The 23,850-nt window shown below is 44.1% G+C and overlaps 1 protein-coding gene across 2 annotated transcripts in view; it reads left to right on the plus strand.

Moving 5' to 3' along the window:
* Window positions 1-23,850, plus strand: part of ARHGEF3 (Rho guanine nucleotide exchange factor 3) — a 311,851-nt gene that overhangs the window by 84,099 nt on the left and 203,902 nt on the right. For both annotated transcript variants that reach the window (XM_060307980.1, XM_030867470.2), the window contains exon 3: window positions 20,863-20,929. In XM_060307980.1, the coding sequence (XP_060163963.1) occupies window positions 20,863-20,929 (67 nt within the window). The remainder of the gene's footprint in view (window positions 1-20,862; window positions 20,930-23,850) is intronic.

Below are 23,850 nucleotides of genomic sequence, written 5' to 3' on the forward strand. Positions count from 1 at the left end.
GAGAGGGGTAGAGTAGCTGGTTCTCTGAGGATCCTTCCAGCTCTTATCTATTTGAATGTTAGGCACATTATCTGAAAACAGACACTGTAAAATTACCAGATTTGAAACAATACTGGGTTATGAATCCTGGTGAAACACATGGGTAGTTTTTTTGTTTGTTTCTTTCCTAACAGCTAGTTCTTTTGGTGAATTGCTGAGGAAGCTGTGAGGGACCCAAGACTTGCCTCTGTGCCAGCCATGCTATTTCTTGGTGGCACCTACCTATAGCTCTGGCCATCTGGTTTGCAAGGAAGCTTTGTACATTTTCTACTGGTGATGGGAAGTGAACTCACTGCCACGGATTTCATGCTCCAAAGGCTGGAATGGCACATTAAGGAAGATTTACCCTTGCTTTACCTCCCAGTGTGAACTTGTGAGCAGGCCATAGTTTAAACAACACATGAGTATCAACAGCTGTGGGGAAAACCAGCTGTGTGGATGTCAGCGTGAGTTTCCAAGACACTGATTAGATGTCTCAGTCCAGAATTTCGTTTTAATGCTAATGTCTCATCTCCAGAGTAAGACACACACCAGTGTATTTCCCTGGGAAGATAGGGAGGGATGATGACAGGCATTGCTCTTTGGTTACTGTGCTAGTGTGACTTACCCTTCTGTTCGTCAGGCATCTGCGGGGTCAGCGTTTGTGCGGCATGGTGGGGGCTTGGCGATGAGTCATCTCAAAGCTAGAAAGCCATGCATCACCCTCCATAGAAAACGCTGGCAGGCATACAGCTTCGCAAGCAGGCAGCCACGGGTTATGTGAATGTTGGGTTGAGCACTGCAGTGCGGGGGGCAAGAGTGCAGCAGCCCAACTGATGTGGTTTGAAGCCCGGCAGCATTGATGCTTCCTGGCTGTGTGATCTGAGGCAAGTTACTTGAGCTCTCTGAGCCTCCGTTTCCCCATCTATAAATCTGAACAATAATTGAGTGTTGTCAGCATTAAATAGGAGATCACGTGTTAGGTTCTTCTCACGAGAATAATGACTTCTGTTGGAGGTGGTGGTGGACTGGCATGGTGTCACGTTCGTAACGCCTAACATATGCTGTGTTCATCAAGTGACAGGCCCACCATACGCACATGACAGACACTGTTCTTAGCTCTCCTAAATACATTAGCTCAGCTAGATAATGTGAGCATTCATGTTAACTCAGGTGGGTGCTATTATTATCATTTTATTGATGAGCAAACTGAGAGAGTTAAGTAACTTGCCTGAAGTCACAGAGCTGGTGAGTGGTGGATGTGGAATTTGAACCCAGGCAGCTGGCTGTAGCGTCCTTGTTCTTAACCACTACTCTGTACAGTCTCACTGAGATAATAGCTACTCAGAGAGCTTCCTGTAGGTCAGGAAATATTCCAAGCACTTTCTATAGATTGACTAATTTAACCCTCACAACAAACCATCTGAAGTGGTTGCTGTTATTCTCCCCATTTTATAGATGAGGAAACTGAGGCACCTAGAAAGGGGTGAGAATGTGAATGGAGTTCACATCTCATTAGCTATGTGATTTAAGACAGGGAAGCTGATGTCTCAAGCCTCAGGGTTGCTGCGAGGTAACAGGTGACTGATGACAAGCACTGCCTGCAGACCTGGCTATGGTGAGACCTTCTCTGGAGGGTGGCTCTTTAATTATTAGTGAGAGGGCCTTGCTTATGGACCCCAGCTTTGTTCCTTGTCTTGAGCTGCTCCTGGTAGCTGGGACGAGGCCAAGAGCTCTTGGCTTCTTGGGGAAAGAGGTCTTTGAGGAGATGTCTTCACCCCCAGCGTGGCTGCTGTGGTACCAGGGCATAGCTTGACCCCTACCCCAGTTTCTGTGTCTGGCCTCGAAGGTGACAGTTCTGCCCCTGGGGAAGCGAATACACGGAACCTGTCCCAGCCATTTGGGGGCAAACCGTCTAATAAGCCTGAGTCTCAGTTTCCTTAGCCGCAAAACGGAGTGAGCGTGGGATCAAAGCTTGTGACTAAAAGCACCAAATCCAGAAAATGTATATTTGCACAATGTGGAATAAGCAAGTCTGGCCACTATTTTACATACTGAACATGTGGAACTTTGCAAAGCACTTTCTCAGCAGCCAGTTCCTATTGTTGGCTGTTTGAGCTGTGCCTCGTTTCTGCCTCTGAAACAACACTGGGAGCTGTGTTCTGGTCGTTTAGCCCATGTTCATGGGATTTTTTTTTTTTTTGTCAAATTAATTATTGTAAGCATGAAGTTCTGGGTCATTTTAAGTTTCTTGGATAATGCTGCCTATTTGCTGCCAAATTATCCTGTGGGAACGTTATTCCAATTTATACATTCACAATTGTGAAGCAAAATGTCTGCTTCTCCTCATTCTTGCCCACACTGGGTATGACCATGTAAAATTTGCCAACTTGAGAGGCAAACGTGCTGCTTATTTAAATTTCCATTTTGCTAGTTACTAAGGAGGGTAAACATTTTTTGGTTGTTTATTGGCTGTTTGGATTTCTTCTTTGGTGAACTGTCTATGTTATGGCAAAACATTTCAGCTTTCTTTTATTAAAAAAGCTATTTTCTGGGGACTTCCCTGGCGGTCCAGTGGTTGGGACTCCGAGCTTCCACTGCAGAGGGCATGGGTTCAATCCCTGGTTGAGGAACTGGGATCCCGCATGCCACATGGCCAAAAAAAAAAGCTATTTTTTTTAAAAAAAAATATTTATTTAATTTATTTTTGGCTGTGTTGGGTCTTCGTTTCTGCACACAGGCTTTCTCTAGTTGCGGCAAGCGGGGGCTACTCTTCGTTGCAGTACGCGGGCTTCTCATTGCAATGGCTTCTCTTGTTGTGGAGCACAGGCTCTAGAGCGCAGGCTCAGTAGTTGTGGTCCACGGGCTTCGTTGCTCTGCGACAAGTGGGATCTTCCCAGACCATGGGTTGAACCCGTGTTCCCTGCATTGGCAGACGGATTCTTAACCACTGCGCCACCAGAGAAGTCCAAAAAAGGTATTTTATGATGACAAAATTTATTTTATACATATCGTAAAAGTTCAGATAGTGTAGAGAGTGTAACATGACAAGTGCAGGTTCCCTGGATCAGTCCTAACCCTGAGAAATCACCACTGCTGACAGTGTGGACCTTATTTTTTTCAGAATTTTCTAGAAATTTTTGAATGCCACCATTTCACCTTAAAGATTTCCGAAGGTTCGTACATGGCTTTTGTATCATAAAAGGTGTTTTGCTGAGTGGCATTTTTCTTGAGTAAAGTTAGCATGTTTATTTTGATGAATCGATATTTTCAGAGAAGCCATGTGGCCTAGAAGGAAGGGTACTGAATTTGGGGGCCCCACCGACCACTATCATGTCTCCCTGGGCTCAGCTGGGTGCGTGTGATCTGTTGGCCTTGTCCAGCCCTCGGGTCAGTGCCTCTGTGCTACCGACAGGAGTGCTTTCTGTTTTAAATGTCAGGCTGCTGAGCTGTAAAGGCAGCAGCAAGAGGATGAGGGCTCCTGATCTTCTGCCAGCACCAGCATTGCACCAGTGCATGGTGACAATAGTTAATAATAGCCATTAATAACAGCCAGCATTTCTCCTTTTTTTCTTTTTTTTTTTTTTTTTTGTGAGTGTCAATACTTCATTTTGGTGTGAAGACGGGAAGCTGGAAAATACACTGTATTTAAAATTTTCTTGGTTCCCCCTCACATTGTGGAAACCCCTTCCCCCCAGAGCTAATCTGTTCAAACTCAAATACTTAAAAATTACAGCAGCAAAACAAAAGCACAGAAAAAAGAAAACCAGATGGAGAAGGTAGCCAGGCTAGTAGTGTCACTCGGTGTGGACGACTGAGGTGCTGAACAGGAGCTTCTGGTTTTTTCTTGTCTTTCCTCCTTTCTCTTCAGAGAGGGGATCGAAGTAGCTAGTGTGTCTACTTAGACCTCACAACTCTATAAAGTGCGAAATCCGATATGATCCCTGTTTTTCATACCTAAGACATGGGTTCCTAGAGACCAGATCATTTGCTTAGGGTGCGCAGCTAGCGAGTGCCAGGGCCAGAACTCATACGTAGCCCTGCCAGGCACTGAGGCCCCGTGAGTGGTTAACCTCCCACTCTGCAGTTATGCAGAGCCTCTTGAATCCCGTCTCCCTGCCGGCCTTTATACACATTAGTCTGGTCCAAATGTATCCAGGGACCTGGGGAACCCCCAATAGGTTCTCAGTTTTGTAAAGTCTTGAGCAAGTTGGAAGCAGGTGAAAAGATGAATTCAGAGGCTGCATCCCTGAGTCAGGGTTCTGGAGCGAGGTGGGGAGAGCATCTTTGTCTGGGTGACAATGTGCGGTTGCCATGGCAGCAGCTATGGCAACGCGATGCAAGTGGCAGCCCTGTTCCCACTGGAGCCCAGCTGGTAAGCTGGAAGACGAGGTGCCCAGGAGAATGGGTTGGGGGCTTGCTCTGCCCTATGCTTCAGACGGACCATGTTTGATAGAAATACTTAATAAATAGCACATAACTGATCAATGTGGTTAATTTTTCTCTCCCAGTTTATGGCTCTTGTGGATTAGGTGGCCAGAAAATCCTTACACGAGTTGGCAGGACTCAGGGGCTGAGAGCAGGCATCCTGGAATCAGGCTATCTGGTCCAGACCTCTAGTAACTATGGGGCATTTCCAAGTCTAACTTCTCAGTGCCTCAACCTTCTCTTCTGTTATTGCCATTATTTCTCAGGGTCCCCATGAAAATGAAATGAATTAATCCACATAAAAAGGCACAGCACCATTATTATTACTAAATTAGTAATAATAGTTCCCTCTCTTACTCTGAGGAATTCTCTTACTCAGAATTATCCCCTCTTATCCGGAATTTTGGGGGTGGCTTGCTCTTTGTCATAGTGATGAAATAATCTCACTTTGAACGGTGCCCTTGGCATTACCTTTCCTTTTCCTGCACGTATGCTATTACGAGTCTGATGTGGTCCCAACCCGCACCACCATATTTCACTGACAGTTTGGGAATAAACATGTTTTTATGTGTGGCCCCAGTCACTGCCAAAAACAGCATTTATGGAGTTTCTAATTACCTTGGAGACTGTGGTAGGTCCTGTATCAGAGAGTCAATAAACTGTTTTAAGCGATGCTGGCTAATTTAAGAATTTTGGGTGTTTTTGGAGTTAGAATCAACAGAACATTTGTAAGAAATGCCCATTTCTGAGGACTCATTTTTAAGGTTGTGATCTTCAATTTGGAGGTGTTGGGCCACCTATATACTGATTTATTAGCTTCTGATCAATATATTATTGAAAAAAGTGTGAAGACTTTCTTCTGCTCCTCTCTGGGCCAAAAGCCCTCATGGAGCCCCTGTCTGAGAGGAACTGGGAAAATAAGGTGTCTGTAAATATAATTTTTGAGTTAGAGCTTTCTAAGATTTGAAAAACATGAATTTATCTCCCTCCCTTTTGTTTCTTGTTTGTGTATGGTTTGCCAGAACAATTCAAAAGGCTTTTCTTAAGACAAAAATTGGAAAGATAGTTCAAGGTGATTTTTTAAACATGCCTTCTAAGGGTTGTTTATTTGATCCAAATCCATTTAAAACATTAAGAAAACTCAGCCATTAAATTTTTTAAACTAAAGCTATACTTTTACCAAAGTATAACGTGCACACAGTAAAGTGTACCAAATAGTCTGCATGGATTTTTATTTGCAGACGTAGAGAAACTAATAAATAAGACTAACCTCTGACTTATTATTAAAGTCCAGTTGCATTTCATGTGAAGAGGAGCCAACCCTGTAACACTGGCTCTGAATCTGGTGCTAGTAAGCATTTTAGTTTCCATCTCCTTTCCTCTGTTGTCACTGCTTCTGCAATGGTTTTAACATCTGCTTCTCTGTTCATGTTCTCTGGGGCCTGACTGCCTGGGTTTGCATCCTGGCTCTACACCTACTAGTTGTGTGATTTTGGACAAGTCAGTTAACCCCTCTGAGCTTCAGTTTCCTTATCTGTTAAGTGAAATAATAAAAGTACCTACTTATAAAATTGTTTTGAGGATTAAATGAGTTAATGTTTATTAAGCACTTAGAACGGTGTCTGGCACGTAATAAGCATTTTTTTTTAAGTGAACCCTTAAAAATATCATCTCAATGACCGAGAGATTGAGGATTGTGCTTGTCCATAAGGCAAAGGCCAATGGTGCTGATAAATTGATGACCGTGACTTGATTCCACATCCCTGGAGTTGAGGGGCCAGTGGCTCTCATCAGTGGAGAGCTCCAGTTTCTCATTTCAGACAAGGGGGGTGCTCTCAGTGTTGGCTTATGGGAAGGTAGAGCACGTACAAGGAGTCCTGGTTAGAAAAACACACACTCGGTAAAGAACAGTCTCTCCCCAGGCAAAACTTTAGAAAAACAACAATCTGCTGCTCCTTGATTAAAGGGTAGAAAACTAATTATCCTTTCCGGAGGGACGTGAGGCTGCTCTCTGCCGGGCTGTGACCTGGAGGTGCAGGATGTGGATTTCCTTAGGATGTAATGAAGCCTTTCCCATTGAAAATGTGCCATAATTTAGATGGATGCAGGCAGGAAGAGGGAGAATGATCCCCTTGCTTTTAAAAGCAACCCCTAAACACTTTAGAAACATCATTTGCAGGTCAGTACTTTGAGAATATGAAAAAATAATTTTCTTAAATTGGATTTGCAAAAGACCTCTGTTACAAAGCATCCCTTCAGAAATATTCTGTAAGTTCTTCTAATTAGACCAGCTTATAATTAGCTTGAATATTTGAAATTCGGTGCTGCCAATGAGAAGTCATCCATGAACTGATAACGTGGATCAGAATGCCAATGAGGAGTAACTGGGAAACATGTTATTTCTGTGCTGAATGAATGCCAAGTAGTATTAATTCTAGTTTCTTTAGTCAAAGGAGGAGACTGAAACATTCCATCTTGGGATAATTTGTGTATGCGTTTTCTCACTGTCTTCCGTACCATCCTGTTAGGGATGGGAAGCTCCTGTTGACCTGTACTGTTTGGCTGGAGATGTCAAGAAAGTTCAAAAAAGTCTTCCAGATATTTATTGAGCATCTACCGTGTGCCAGGTGTCCAGAGGTTGGGAACGAGGCATTAAAAAGACAGAAGTGTCTGCCCTCAAGGAGCTCCCATTTTAGTGGCTCAGCGGACTAGGCAGTACCTAAGATCCTTGTCAACTTACATTTTGTATGAACAATGCTTCTAGATAATCTGTAGACATATCCCTCTCAGCTCTCGTCCTCCAGATCCACTCACTTGCTCTTATCAAGTCACTAGGGACCTCTGCTTTGCCAAATTCAGTGGGCATTTCTCCTTCCCCTACTTAGTGACATAGTAGAGCACCCCCTCCTCTAAACACTTTCTTCGCCGGCCTCCAGGATGCCTCCTCTCACTTTGTCAGGGCTCCTCTTCTGTCTAAAGGCTGATGACTCTTGAACACAATCTCCGGTTTCTTAAATCCACCTGCAGACTCCACATCTCCGTTTGGAGATCCATACCAGTGCACATGTGGCATTTCAAACGTCGTATGTGTGATATTGATTTTTGTCCCCAAATCTGCTGCTCTGGTAAGTCTTCTCCACCCTGCCAGCTGCTCACACTAAAATTCTTAGAGCATCCTTTACTTCTCTTTTATTTTACCTTCTGTATCCAATCCACCAGCAAATCCCATTACCCTACCTTCAAATATGTACATAACTCCACCACTGCTCACCACCTCCGCTGCCACCATCTTGGTCCAAGTCCCTCTTGTCCCTCAACTGGCCATCCTCACCTCCTCCCTGCCCTTTGTCTTGTTCCTTCAGCTGTTTACTCCATGCAGCATTGAGAACAGTCCTTTTAAAAGTTAGACCATGTTTCTTCTCTGCTCAGAATCCTTCTGTGGTCTCCCATCTCATTCAGACTAAAATCCAGAGACCTTGCGATAATCTGTAAGACCTTTGCCATCTGGTTCCTGCTCCCTCCGTGACTTTCTCTGCTCTTTGCTCCCACTCCAGCTGTACTACCCTTGCTTCCCCTCAGCCGTGCCCCAGGAACTTTGCATATGCTGTCTTGTCCACCTAAGACATTCTCCCCCCTCTTCTGGGTTCTGTTCAAACATCACTTTCTTGGAGAAGCCTGCCCTGAGCACTCCATATGAAATAGCAGCTACTCCCACTGTCCGTGTTCTCCTACCCTCCATAGGTTTTCTCCGTAGAATTTATCAACTCCTGACATAAGCTCCCAAAGAACAGGGACTGTGTTTTTCTCTGTAGTATCCCTTATGCCTACAACAATGCCTGGCACATAGTAGATACTGGGCAAATATTTAGAGCTAACATTTATTAAGTGCTCATTGTGAGCCAGGTAGCATGCAAAGCACTTTACTCCTCATGGCGACCCTATGAAGTCTAAGTCTCATCATGTCTATTTTAAGTTGGAAACTGAGACTTGAGGAAGTTCCCTAAGTTGCCCAAGTTTACATGGTGGACTTGGGCTTGAACCAGGGTCTTGGAGGCTGCAGAGCCCATGCTCTGACCACCTTGTGTTCCTGCTGTCTCTTTTTGGTAGCCTTACATTGTTCTAAAAAGGTTTATGGTAGCTGCTTAACACATGGAAATGTGAATGAACAACATGTGGACTTGAAACGTGGAAATAAATGGGAGCCTTGGTGTATTTGGCATGGTGGGATGGTGTCTCTTAGAATGTTTGGAGTTTTAGTTTGCTGGGAGCAGTTATGGCATTTTGTAGGTACTTTTTGCTGGATAAGGAGATAGCAAGTGAACCTTAGGGGGGTTAGGAAGGTGAAAATCACATATAATCCAAAGTGCTCTTAAATGCCCTGGGGAAGGTATCACGTTGGAGCCTGACCTGCCCTTAACGACCAGTGTTCCTGCCAGTTCTGTTCATTTGGACAGTTCTGGCCTGAGGAGCCGGCTGGAATTTGAAGATCTTTTGTCCAGAAAGTGCCTATCGTGATCCAGCTTAGCCTGAGAGAGGCCTGGGGGAGGAGGGAAGACTGCGATGGGGGCAGATCCACAGCCCCGTGCCAGGCTTCCCTGGGGGTCCATATCCAGTGCACAGAAGGCCACACAAGATGCCTTCAACTATGGAACTTCTCTCTCTCTCTCTCTCTCCCCCTTAAGTGCATGTGGTTGTATTCATGTTTTGTCAGTGTGTATATAAGGCTATTCTGTGATACTGTTGACCACAGAACTCCTGATGGCAAGCATTCATTCTCCAGCTATTTTTTTTTTTTTTTTTTTTTGCAGTACGCGGGCCTCTCACTGTTGTGGCCTCTCCCATTGTGGAGCACAGGCTCTGGATGTGCAGGCTCAGCGGCCATGGCTCACGGGCCCAGCCGCTCCGCGGCATGTGGGATATTCCCGGACTGGGACACAAACCCGTGTCCCCTGTATCGGCAGGTGGACTCTCAACCACTGGGCCACCAGGGAAGCCCTCTCCAGCTATTTAATAAGATCCACGGGACTTCTCTGGTGGCGCAGTGGTTAGGACTCTGAGCTCCCAATGCGGGGGGCCCAGGTTAGATCTCTGGTCAGGGAACTAGATCCCACATGCATGCCTCAAATAAGAGTTCACATGCTTCAACCAAGGAGCTGGCGAGCCGCAACTAAGGAGCCCTCAAGCTGCAACTAAGGAGCACACCTGCTGCAACTAAGGAGCATGCCTGCCGCAACCAAGACCCGGCACAACCAAATAAATAAAATAAATAGGGTTTCCCTGGTGGCGCAGTGGTTGAGAGTCCACCTGCCAATGCAGGGGACACGGGTTCGTGCCCCGGTCTGGGAAGATCCCACATGCCGCGGAGCGGCTGGGTCTGTGAGCCATGGCCGCTGAGCCTGCGCGTCCGGAGCCTGTGCTCCGCAACGGGAGAGGCCACAACAGTGAGAGGCCCGCGTACCGCAAAATAAATAAATAAACAAACAAATAAATATAAATAAAATAAATATAAATAAGATCCTACTAAGTGCAGGGAGTGTAGAGACAGTAGTGAATCCAAATCACATAGTCCCTGGCCTTCCAACCCATCACCCAGAAGGAGGATAATTCTTTTTTTTGTTTTGTTTTCCGTGGCACGCGGGGCTCCCACTGCCATGGCCTCTCCTGTTGCGTAGCACAGGCTCCGGATGCACAGGCTCAGCGGCCACGGCTCACGGGCCCAGCCGCTCTGCGGCATGTGGGATCCTCCCGGACCGGGGCACGAACCCATGCCCCCTGCATCAGCAGGCGGACTCTCAACCACTGCGCCACCAGGGAAGCCCGAGGATAATTCTTAAAGTGCACCTTTTGTGTACCCAGCACTAAGAGCTTTACGTATGTTGGAAATTCCCTGGCGGTCCAGTGGTTAAGACTCTGTACTTCCACTGCAGGGGGCACGGGTTTGATTCCTGGTTGGGGAACTAAGATCCCGCATGCCACATGATGTGGCCAAAAAAAAAAAAAAAAAAGAGCTTTACATATGTTAACTCACTTAATCCTCACAACAGCGCTGTAAGGGAATCCTGTTATTACCTCCATTTTACAGAAGGGGGAAGTAGGAACAGAGAGGTTAAGTCACTTGTCCAGTGTCACACAGCTGGTGAATGGCAGAGCTGGCTCCGACGTCTGTGCTCTTAACCGATGTGCCCAACTGCCCCTTTATGGCACCACCTGAGAATCCCTGAAATTTACCGATGGGAGTTCTTCTTCTGGAAGATTGTATCTGTGAAAAGTTCTAAAGATAAAAGCTTTGCAGGAAACTCAAGTGTAAAAAGAAACACAGCAGAATGGCTTGTGAGATGGGAGCAGAAGATGGAACGGGTGTTGCTGCAGAATATCTGAGCACAGAGACCTGGCTGGGGGTGGAGAGTGGGAGGAAGCACAGAAAACCAGAGGCTGTGGGAATTTTTATCATTGTTGAATGATTCACGTAAATACGTGTCTCAGAAACAGGGACTTATAGGGCTGATTTCTCACAGTACTGATAAAACTTCACATCTAAGCTATTTTTTGTCAATTCCTAAGCTACACAGAATGCTCTCCTGGCTTCTACTTACATAATTCCCTTTTCTGGAATAGTTAATAGCATTTTACTTTGCATTATTATTTCATGAGAATTTTTTCCATGAGATAGATATCCTTTATTTTGCCTGAAAATATCTTTACCCTCACTTTTTAAAAAATTGTGGTAAACTACACATAACATAGTATTTACGATTTTAAGTGTATAACAATTCAGTGGCATTAAGTATGTTCACAATGTTGTGCATCCATCACCATTATCTAGTTCCAGAACCTTTTTTATCACCCCAAAAGGAAACTGTGCCCCCATTAAATCGTCATTCCCCATTCGCTGTCTTCCCCTCGCTCCTGGCCACCACGCGTCCACTTTCTGTCTATGTGGATTTGCCTATGCTGGGTGTTTCATGTAAATGGAATCATACAGTATGTGGCCTTTTGTGTCTGGCGTCTTTCACTTTGCATAATGTTTTCAAGGTTGTTGCATGCTGTAGCATGTATCAGTACTTTATTCTTTTTTGTGGTTGAATAATATTCCATTTTATGCATATATCACATTTTGTTTATCCATTTTCATTCATCCTTTGATGAAATTTTATACCTTTTCAATACGGTTACTAGAGGATCGGCTAGGGAACTACAAATATAATAATTTCATGGGTTTAAAAAAATCACTTCAATCTCTCTTTTTAGTTAATTTTGGAATTAGTTTGGTTAGAGCAGTTCTCCATTATTTAGCAACAGATCATAGACATTTGTTTGGGATATGCTCCATTTGGGGAAGAATTTCATTTGTTGCTCCATTCAAGTAGCAATGTGACCTGAAGATCATCTCCACTGGTTTTTCTAGAGACTACATCTCTAAAGCCTTTGTGAAATATTTTGCTCTTTTGAATGTTTTTGAATTCAGATGGGTACAAAAATCTTTTTGGAGAATGTCTCACTTTTCCTGTGGGTCTCAACTTACACATTTTGGTCACTAACTGCTGAGAGAGAGTGGTGGGTTTTCAAAGTCTGAGGCTCTTTGAAACTGCATGCTCTGTTTTTCTGTAACTGTGCTGTCCAATACGGTAGACACATGCCACCTGTCACTGCTGAGAACTTGAAACACTGCTAGTGCCAATTAAGATGTGCTGCAAGGGTGAAATAGTGGATTTTGAAGACTTAGTACAAAAAATGTAAAATATCTCTAATTCTTTTTTCTGTTGATTACATGTTGAACTGATAATATCTGGATATATTGGGTGAAGTAAACTATATTATTAAAATTAAATGGGACTTCCCTCGTGGTGCAGCGGTTAAGAATCCACCTGCCAATGCAGGGGATGTGGGTTCGAGCCCTGGTCCGGGAAGATCCCACATGCTGTGGAGCAACTAAGCCCATGCGCCACAACTACTGGGCCTGCACTCTAGAGCTTCTGAGCCACAACTGCTGAGCCCACGTGCCACAACTACTGAATCCCATGCACCCTAGAGCCCGTGCGCCACAACTACTGAGCCCACACACTGCAACTACTGAGGCCCGCACGCTCTAGGGCTTGCGTGCCGCAACTACTGAGCCTGCGTGCCGCAACTACTGAGCCTGCATGCCACAACTTCTAAAGCCTGTGTGCCTAGAGCCTGTGCTCCGCAACAAGAGAAGCCACCACAATGAGAAGCCCGCGCACCACAACGAAGAGTAGTCCCTGCTTGCCGCAACTAGAGAAAGCCCGCGTGCAGCAATGAGGACCCAATGCAGCCAAAAAATAAAAATAAAAAATAAATTAAAAAAAAATTTAAAAAAACAAACAAAAAAATAAAGTTAAACTTACCTGCCTTTTTTCTTACCATTTTAATGTGACTCATAGAAATTTTAAATTACATACGTTGCTCATGTGCTATTTCTATTGAACAGTGAACACTGTTCTAAAAATAACTGGCAGATGGGTGGAAAATGGAAGAGAAATCTGAACAGACTTGACCTCTGTGCCTTAAGCATCTTGAAAGTGCCCCATGAGAGAAGCTGCAGTGGGTCTGGATGGCTCCAGGAGCCGCCCGGGTCTCTGCCTTCACTCTGGACCCCCTCGGCTGTCTTCTCTTTTCTCTAGCCAGACAGATCTTTCTAAAGGCAAATCTCATCATGTCACTCCCCACTTTATAACTTCAGTGGCGCCCCATTACCCCCAACCCCAGCCTTTAAGCCTCTGCCCTGGCCACCTGTTCAGCCTCATCTCATGCCTCTTTACCTCCTTCCCTGCCTGTCAAGGCCTTTTTATAAACATTATTATAATTTCCATTTTATGCACAATATGTTTCCATAGTAATGATTTAAAAATACATGATGTAAAAGATAATGTCCACATTTATGCTCCCTACCCCCAACCCCAGCTACATAATCAGTCACTGTCAACAGTTGGGCGTGTGCTCTTCCAGGGACCTCACTCTGCGCACACGTAGCTGATTCTGTACGCGCATGTGCGCGTGCGTTTGTGTGTGTGTGTGTGTGTGTGTGTGTGTGTGTGTGTGTATGTGTACCTAAATGAGTTTACATGTTGTGTCTAATTTCACATAATGAATTTTAAGGTCTCTGCTGGTGAGGATGTTAGTATACCTCATTATTTTTTAATGGATGCCTGGTATTTTATTGTATGATTTATTCCTGTTTATTACTGTTTTTAGTTATAAAATATTTCACCCATATAGCAAAATATCAACTATTATAATATTCACCTCTGTACCCCCCATATAGATTTAATAAACAGTAACATTGTGCCCTATTGGCTTCAGAATTTTTATGTGAATAAATGAAACATTCCAGGCAGAGATTCTCTCCCCTCTCCGTCCCCTGAGAGAAGCTCTCTTCTGCAGTTGATACAGCCTCTTTATCTTACATTTTTACTACATGTGGCTATAAGCAGAGTGTTATTTTGTGCATTCCTATATAGTATCATATCATATGCATATCTCCTCCAACTTGGATTTTCATTCGTTTTTCTTCCTTTTTTTTGAAGATTTTTCATTAATATATAGTTCTATATGGTCTTCCATTATTAAGAATGAATATAGCTTCATTTAATCCATTTCCTTATTTACAGACATTTCAATTGTCATACTTTAATTCCAATTGTTCAAATGTGTCGTCTCTACTTCTTAACTCTGGACTCTTTTTATCTTCTGTGGAACAGTCTGTATAAGATTGGAATGATCTGTTGTTTTGAAGGTTTTGTAGAATTCATTAGCAAAACTGTCCGGCCTGGTGCTTGCTTTTTTTTTTTTTTTTTTATTTAGTTATTGAGCTTTTTAGGTTTTCTATTTCTCCTTGAGATATTTTTGATAAGCTATATATTTTGAAGGAATATATGCAGTTTGTTTAAGTTTTCAAATGTAATGGCATCAAGTCATTGATAGCATTCTTTTGTCATTTACTTGATGTTGTGTCTGTAGTTCTGTGCCTCCATCTGTAATAGTATTTATCAGTGTTCTCCCCACCCCCTTTTAACTTGATCAGCTTTACCAGTTTTGTCTATTTGGTTAATCTTTTCAAAGATCCGTTTTTTTACCTCCTGCACTTTGAGCATGCTTTTCCTGTGGCCTGGCCTACAGTTCCTTTTTCTCATCGCCTGGCTGAGTCTTTCTTCTGGCTCCTCAATCCTTGATTGAGCCACTTTGGCACTCCCCATGACCACTCTTTTTTAAAAAAAAACACTTACCATGTTGTAATCTCTCTCTGTCTCTCTCAATTTTTGGTCTGGCTGCTCTTCTGCAAGCTCCACGAAAGCAGGAACTGGATCTGTTTTGTTCACCACTGTCTCTGTAACGTGTGGCAGTGTGCCTGGTGTACAGTAGGTGCTCAGTAAATATTGGTGGAGAAATTAATGTGTGAGCCCATTATACATAAAGAGGTACAGACCCGTTCTCCAAGGGATGAGAGCTCTCTTTCCAGGTGCGTTCTCAACGGGACTGTTGCAGAGAGGATGCAACTACTGCCAGCTGAGCATTCTGAGGTTCTGTGATTCTTTTTTCCCAATATTTATCAGGAAGTAAAGAGCTGGACTTGCAGTCATGGCATGAGTAGCATGAAGCTGACATGACTCATTGAACCACAGAAACATGGTACCGAGTGGTGCCTTTGTACTTTCATTTAAGAGAGAGACAAGCCAAAGTGATGAGACTTCCATTCTGCAAACTATCTCTTTCCAGTGAACTTCTCCAGGAAGAATTGGGTCTTTACCTGGCTAAACACCTGCCAGTTGATGCTTGATTATGTACCAAAAACAGAAACTAAAACGGCATTTAAGCAAAAGAAACCACCATATCTTTTTTTTTAACATCTTTATTGGAGTATAATTGCTTTACAATGGTGTGCTAGTTTCTGCTTTATCAAAAAGTGAATCAGTTATACATATACATATGTTCCCATATCTCTTCCCTCTTGCGTCTCCCTCCCTCCCACCCTCCCTATCCCACCCCTCCAGGCGGTCACAAAGCACCGAGCTGATCTCCCTGTGCTATGTGGCTGCTTCCCACTAGCTATCTACCTTACGTTTGGTAGTGTATATATGTCCATGCCTCTCTCTCGCTCTGTCACACCTTACCCTTCCCCCTCCCCATATTCTGAAGTCCATTCTCTAGTAGGTCTAGTAGGACACAGTCTTTATTCCTGTCTTACCCCTAGGTTCTTCATGACACTTTTTTTTTTCTTAAATTCCATATATATGTGTTAGCATATGGTATTTGTCTCTCTCTTTCTGACTTACTTCACTCTGTATGACAGACTCTAGGTCTATCCACCTCATTACAAATAGCTCAATTTCGTTTCTTTTTATGGCTGAGTAATATTCCATTGTATATATGTGCCACATCTTCTTTATCCATTCATCCGATGATGGACACTTAGGTTGTTTCCATCTCTGGGCTATTGTAAACAGAGCTGCAATGAACATTTTGGTACATGACTCTTTTTGAATTATGGTTTTCTCAGGGTATATGCCCAGTAGTGGGATTGCTGGGTCATATGGTAGTTCTATTTGTAGTTTTTTAAGGAACCTCCATACTGTTCTCCACAGTGGCTGTATCAATTTACATTCCCACCAACAGTGCAAGAGGGTTCCCTTTTCTCCACACCCTCCCCAGCATTTATTGTTACTGGATTTTTTGATGATGGCCATTCTGACTGGTGTGAGATGATATCTCATTGTAGTTTTGATTTGCATTTCTCTAATGATTAGTGATGTTGGGCATTCTTTCATGTGAAACCACCATATCTTAAGTGGTCCAACGAGAATAAAAGTAACTGGCATTAATTTCTCCTATAAAGTGTAGCTGTTTGATTTTCCTAGTAATGCTACAGTTGTCTTCATGGAGAAAGAGGGAGAGGTAAAACAAAAGAAAAGAAATCCAAGGAAAGTTTTTTAGCAATATGCTCTGGGTTGACAGTTAAGATATTAAAATATTTACAACATATAAAACATGCTGGCAAAGGTAGTAATCTTTGAAAAGGAAAAGGGGGGCAGGAAATTAGAATGGGAAGGCGGGGCTCTTTTCAGAGTTACATCATGTTCATATTTAGGGCTATGTTGTTGTCACCTAACAAAATATTCATAGCACCTTAAAGCCTTTGTTTTATTTTACTTATATGTTACCCAATCTGTAAGAATTAGATGTATATTTCATTGTCTCTCCAGCATGAGCCTTGCCAATGATAATTATAAGTAATATCCCCTTTACTGGTTTAAAGAAGGCATTTTCTCAATAATAATGACAGCTAATTTGAGCAGCTATTAAGGGCCAGACTCTCTGCCAAACGTTTGTATAGTACGTTATTATTATTATTATTATTTTGCTGCGCGCAGGCCTCTCACAGTTGTGGCCTCTCCCGTTGCGGAGCACAGGCTCCGGACACGCAGGCTCAGCGGCCATGGCTCATGGGCCCCGCCGCTCTGTGGCATGTGGGATCTTCCCGGACTGGGGCACGAACCCATGTCCCCTGCATCGGCAGGTGGACTCTGAACCACTGCGCCACCAGGGAAGCCCCGTTATTATTTTTTTAATCAACCATCTTTTATTCCTTTTTACTTCTTTTATGGTACATTAATTGTTTCAATTTTGTAAAAAGGGATTATTCTCCCCACTTTCCAGACGAGAAAATGGAGGCTCAAGGGGAGTAAAAAGTAAGCAGCCTAGTTGAAGTCCTCCAGCAAGAAAGGGAGGGAGGCACTCTGGGTGCCCCAAGTCAGTTCCACCCCGAACACCAGACTCTTAGCCCCCACGGTGCAGGCAGCAGACGCAACCTGAAACCCACACTCCTGGGAGATGCTGTGGAAATGGTCATCAACCCTCTTCTCAAGGCGCTGGGAAAGAGTCACACTTGTTTTCATGTGATGGGAAAATACATCCTGTTAATCCGCTGAGCTTATTCTCTCTGATTCCAGTCACACACACACCTGAATCGGAGATCATTCCCTAAACGCACCTTGAATCCTGACTTTTCACTCTTACTGTGGGCATTTCTCCATTTCTACTATGAGCTCTCCCGAGGGTGGAGAGTTTATAACTTTTCTTTCCAACCTTTCCTAAGGTTGTAACCTCCTTCCAGTCAAGAATCTGTGCCTCCTGTCTTGGCACTTTCTCTCCTGCTGCTTGCCCAGCCCTGGCTCCCATCAGCTCCCCCGTGGAGGTGGAGGTGGAGGTGGATGATGACTGGTCAGCGTTGCCCTTCTGACATCTGTGGATGGGCTGTGCTTCCTAACCACGTGTGTACACACCGTGCACAGATCTGGTTCACTTAGGGGCCTGAGGACTGGACACAGTATAGGTAACTCCTCCCAGCCCTGTCAGGAAGTCCAACTGCATATCTTTGTGTCTGAGAAACCTGTAGAACCAAGTGCCATTTTCTCCCTTGGACTTTTGCTGACAGTGCAAAGAAGTTGCTTCTAAAACAGAAGAAATATACCCAGGACTGATTGCCCTTCCTGTGATGAGGACCTGGCCTTCACAGGCTTCTGAGCTGCTGTCCTTTATGCTGCCAGTTCCCTCACAGTCTTCTCAGGAGGGTGCCTTGTACTCCCCGAAGCTGTCCTTCAAAACCACGTGGGTGGTAGTGTTTGGCTGGGGACGACTTATGATGCCAGATTAGATAGTTAAAGGGAACTCCAGCCAATGTGAATGATCTGGAAGCCTGGCAGGTGGTGGAACGCAGGGGTGGGGGAAGCACCAGTTAGAGACAGCCGTCTTCTAGGTAGGTTTCCTGGCAGTTTCCCCAGCCAAGGGGGGTGCGACCGAGTTGCCCAAGAGTGCCCTGGATTGACAGACTTGCTCTGATGCTTTTTCTTTGCCTATGAGGCCTCTTAGTGTGAGGCCCTGCTAAACTGGTGCCCTCCCAGAGGGAACCCCCAGGCTGCATTCTTCCAAATGCATGGAAGCCCTGTTTGGTGGGGCTTCTCTCTGTTTGAGAGGGGCTACATCCCCTGAATCTGGAGTCAGACATATCTGGGTATGAATCCCACCTTAGCCACCTACCAGCTGTGTGACTTCTGGCATCTGGTTTAACCTCTCTGAGCCTCAGTTTAGCCCATCTGTAAAATAGGGTAATGATAATATCCCCATTATACCATAATATTATATGAAAACATATTATGATACAACGTTATTTATTTAAATATATGTAACGCCATACATATAAATATATAAAATATGATAATGTATAACACCATTATAATGCTACCTATATATCATGTATTAACGTCAGAGTATAGCCGAACATAATAACCCATCTAATTGTTATTCTCAGACTTAGATTATGTAGGCAGAGTACTTAGAACAGTCCCTCCTGGCACATCATGTAACTCAGTCACTGTTAATTATTGTGATTTTCATTTTCTGTGGACTGCAACATACAAAACAGGGGCACATTGACTAGGAATGTTCTAGTATATGTTGTTGCTTTGGAAGCAATGAAGCTCATCAAATAATTAGGAGAGCAAAGCCCAATTATAACCTGGGAGGAGAGGGAGCGGTATCCAGGGAGAAGTATTGTTGAATTCTAAGTTTTGTGTTTTTTTTTTTAAGGGAGAAATGTCTTTTCAGAAGAGCTTAGACCAACATGTTACTTAATAAGAGAAGAGTATTAAATCTAAATAACCACCCACGTTTTCTCTGTTTGTCTTGAGAAGTTATTAGCCTGGGTTTTTATTGTACATGTGGGGGAGGAGGAGGAGGATGCAGAAGAATGGGGTTGGATATAAAGACACATCAGCAGGAGGGAGTTTCCCTCTGTTTTGGTGAGTTGTCCCAGCTCTGCTGTGTCAATCCTCTGTCCCTGATTGAAGGCTGTCCTTGGAGCCAGGATTTGGAGGGGTGGGGGAGGGAAGGTTGGGGGTGGGGTGGGCACCGTGCTGACATCCGTTGAGAACTTCGCAGTGACAGCACTGGAGTTAGAACCCACATCTCATCTTGACTCTGTGTACAGGGTATTATTTCTCGTTCTGCACATAGGAATATGAAAGCTCCAGAGCTTAAGCCCCGGGCTCAGGGTCACACAGCTCATAAAACACCATGGGGTGTGAGATCAGACACCTGAGAACAGAATCCTGATCTCACTTGTATGGTGATAGTTGAGTCACTTAATATCCTTAGGTGTCTGTTTTCTTATCTGTTAAATGGGTACAACAGTGAACCTCAGCTCCCAGTGGAGAGTCAGTGAGATTAACTACATAAAGTATTAGCATTTGCTGTTTTAAATACCCAGTACCTGTCAGCTGCTGCTATTATGCTAATTATGTTGTATTTTGTTTATTTATCTCTTATGCCTGGTAGAGTCAGTCCAGATTTTTATCAGGCCTGACATACTGCAGAGCCTGTGCAGTGGTCATTACAAGCATCCTGCCTTGCATTCCTGCTGATTGTGGCAGGGAGGTCAAAGAAAAGGTGTGAGTATCATGTTAAAAAACCAGCACCACCACCCTTTGGCACATCAGTGACTAAAACCTCAGGGCAAGTGCAAAGTGGACCTTTTTCAGGGATGTTTTTCAGTGAAGTGGTACTTCAAGCAAACATGACATTTGAATGTCCATATTGACAGACGTAGCATTTTGGGGAGGAGTAATTTACCACTCCATAAAAACATTGTAAGAGGTATCCTTGTGGGTATGTTGGCAGCTACAAAATTGGATTCACTTTACAAGACAGAAGTAAGGTGTTCCTGGTGTGTCTGGAGCCGCCCAGCCCCCTTGCTGCATCTTTCCTTTTCTGTACCGGTTACCTGCCGCTTGTGCAGATGCGACTTGAAGCTGCCTCCATCACATCTAAGGCGGTTGATTCGTGGGGAGAGATTAATAGGCGAGAAAGCCAGTTCTAACTCATTAGGCAGTGGCTGCATGTCCTGTCAGTCGTCCCTGTAAGAGTTTAGAGCTCCAGTGTGGCCTGAGTGGAGATGCAGGAACTCCCCAGCAAGTGAGCAACGAGGGAGGGTTCCAGGCTCCGCCGAAGCTGCAGACATCATCTGATGACATCCCTTTGGGAACTGCTTGTGTGTGAGAAATAAAGATCAAGATTGGAGTTTGGTCTGGCTTTTTGATCTCATCCAGGTTGAATTTTAGATTTTCTTTTCTTTTTTTCTTTTATCTTTTAATTTTTGACTTTTTTAAGGGACTCTGGAGTTTTCCTCCTGGGGGCCTGGGAAGGAGTTTGCGGTGAGTTTGGCTGCTAAAGATGGCAGAGCTGTAGAAAACAATAGCTGCCTCACCTGCCTGGACCATTTCTCCAAGCATCTCTCTTTTTGACAAAGCTACATCTGAAATTGGTGATTTCCTCTGAAGAGCTAACCAATGAATAATGAATGCATCGTCTTTTTTTTTTTTTTTTCTTTTTTTTGTCCTCTTCCAGGCCTAAACGGCAGCGGCAAAACAACTTTCCCACGTTTCCGTCTCCTAAAGCCTGGAATTTCAGAGGGGTAAGTGTTTTCCCTGGACAGTCCCAGCCGTTATATGTCCTGTTCCGGATGCTCCAGAGCAGACACTGCCGAGGTTGGCTTTACTAATCAAAGTCTCCACCAAGCTTCTGTGCTTTACCACTCAGGGAAGTCATGTTTGCATCACCACTTGTGGTTTAATTTAAAAAATCTAAGTGGCTCGCTAAGCACCCGTTGACATTGCTTGCCCTGTAGGTCTTGGGTTACTGGAAGCATCTGGTAAAGAAGCCAAGAGATGTCAAGGTTGATGAAGTGGGCATTGTGGCTGTTTTGGGGGAACAAAAAGGGAACCGGTGCACAGTGAAGGAAAAAGAAATCAGAAATGTACAGTCTATTCATATGTAGATTTATGACTTTGCAGGAACTTTACAAGAGGAGAGGTCTATAAGCTTTAAACAGACTCTAAAGGGAATCATAGAATTCTCCCGATCACAAAGCCGTAGACCCTTGAGGTGTAGGAAGGGTCAGATTTAACCTCCCCTTGATGCAGAGTTCTCTTCCTTTATGTGATTATGATAATAATAATAGTCAAGGTGTATGGAGACCCTTCTGTGTGTTAAAATGAATTCTACCTCTGACTTCAGGAACAAGACCCTTGCCTGTGTAGAGAATGCTCTGAGCTCTGTTTCACAGGCCTTTGCATGTGTTATTCCTTCTGCCCAGAACACTGTCCCCTGCTGCCCAGCACTACACTCCTACACACACTGCATTGGCCCACCCACTTTATCCATTGGGTCTGAGCCTTGACATCACCTCCTGTGGGAATGCATCATGTCTGCCTCCTGAATCTGACCTAGAGACACCTCCTATGGACCCCTGTACTTTTTTCTCATTGTTAAGATTGTTACTTAATACTTAGTGAAATTTAAGATTGGAAGCCCCAAGCATCAGAAACCTTATCACTCTCTCTTGTTCACTGCAATATCCCTGGGCCTAGCACAGTGCCTGGCACATACATGCTTAATTAATTTGAATGAATAAATGGAATGAATGAATGAATAAAAAATTTCTTAGGGGCTTCCCTGGTGGTGCAGTGGTTAAGAATCTGCCTACCAATGCAGGGGACACGGGTTCGAGCCCTGGTCCGGGAAGATCCCACATGCCACAGAGCAACTAAACCTGTGCGCCACAACTACTGAGCCTGCACTCTAGAGCCCGCAAGCCACAACTACTGAGCCTGTGTGCCACAACTACTGAAGCTTGCGTGCCTAGATCCCGTGCTCCGCAACAAGAGAAGCCACCGCAATGACAAGCCTGCTCGCCGCAACCAGAAAAAGCCCGCACACAGCAACGAAGACCCAACGCAGCCAAAAATTAAAAAAAAAGAAAGAAAGAAAGAAAAAAAATCTCTTACATCTATCAGACACAAAATTCAATTCAGATTATGTTTCAAGTTCAGGTCTTTAGTCTTTTCAGCACTGTTTTTACTGGTTTGATTCATCTTTAATATCCTACATACATCTCAGTCATTTTCCTCAGATGTCTTTTTAAAAATATAGATCCTGGCTCTCTTTTAGCTAAGTTTCAGCATGCTTTTCACTGAGTACGAAGAGAAATTTGTTGACACATATCCATAAATGGAGAAGATCCCCACTTCTCAAAGTATGTTCAGTTGCATGATCATAACCATTAAGTGGAAAAATCTTGTGTGGTCAGATAAACTTGGGACACCCTGAGAGCACCAAATTAAATATGTTCACCACTCCAGGACTTCTCAGAGCCTTTGGTGGGTTGATGTGCATAGAGACCACGTGAAGGAGACCTGATGGGATTTTGTTTGGAGCATTTCCCAAAGTCATTGGCCATAAATCCTTTGTTGACAAAACAGTTTATACACACTTTGGAACAGTTGATATTTGTAGTTGATTTTGAACTACAGAGAAATTGAACCTTCTGTGAGCACTTGGCTGTTCTGAAGGTGTTTATTTTCTCTCCCTCTCTACCCTCCTTTCAGTGTTCCCCACCCTTCCTTCTGATTCAACAGTAGTCACTAGCCTAGGGTTGGGGTACATGTAGAGATTGCCCTGAGTTTGCCTGGGACTGTCCTGGTTTTAGCACTGAAAGTCCCATGTCTTGGGAAACTTCAGTCCCGGGCAAGCTGGGACAATTGATTACCCTCCCTATGGCTGTGAGACCTCTTAAACTGTTTGTCCTTGAAAAATATTTTATGAACTTTTAAGCACAAGTCTGGTTTATAGAACTTGCTGCTGAAAAGGAACCTGTTAGATGCACACTTGGTTTAAGGGACCCTCTGTCAGTTGTAGCCTTGCAGGGGTAACATTTAACATTAGTAATTGCTGCAGGGGAGCAAACAAACAAAGTGCCCCTGGCTAATTGCAACCAAATAGATGACAGAATCTAATGCTTTGTTGACTTCAGTTTCTTTTCAGCCCTCAAATTCTTAGCCAGCTCATAAGATTTTCCCAAATGGTTAAAGTGTCAAAGTGACTAGAGTCTGTTAGGCAGGTCAATTGTTGTGTTGATCTTGGTCTCTTGTCTTTGCTTTGATTCTTCCGGGCCCTGTAGCTTCTTGGTAAAGTTAGACAAACTGACCTCAAGATACACCAGAGGGAGATGGTTCAGGGCCTGGTCAATTGCCAGATTCCTCTGTGGCCAAATCATCTCTGTGTCACTTGGAGCATAATCCTCCATGACATGGTGGGGGAGGAAGGAAACCCAACTAAGTGGAAACACCCTCACTCCCAGCCAGGACACGCTCTGTAACCATCATTATGGTAATTGGAACTGAAGACAAGAAGCACCCAGAGTGCCGGGAGGAGGACGTTGGAGGTATTCTCTAGCTGATACATTTTCTATAATGAAATGTGACTCTCGGGCCTGCTAGAATGAACTGTGCAGGCTGTGCTAGGGCAAGGCACGCATTCTGTGAACTCTTCCTTTTC

Source organism: Globicephala melas, chromosome 11 (assembly GCF_963455315.2).
Source record: "Globicephala melas chromosome 11, mGloMel1.2, whole genome shotgun sequence".
Taxonomy (NCBI): domain Eukaryota; kingdom Metazoa; phylum Chordata; class Mammalia; order Artiodactyla; family Delphinidae; genus Globicephala; species Globicephala melas.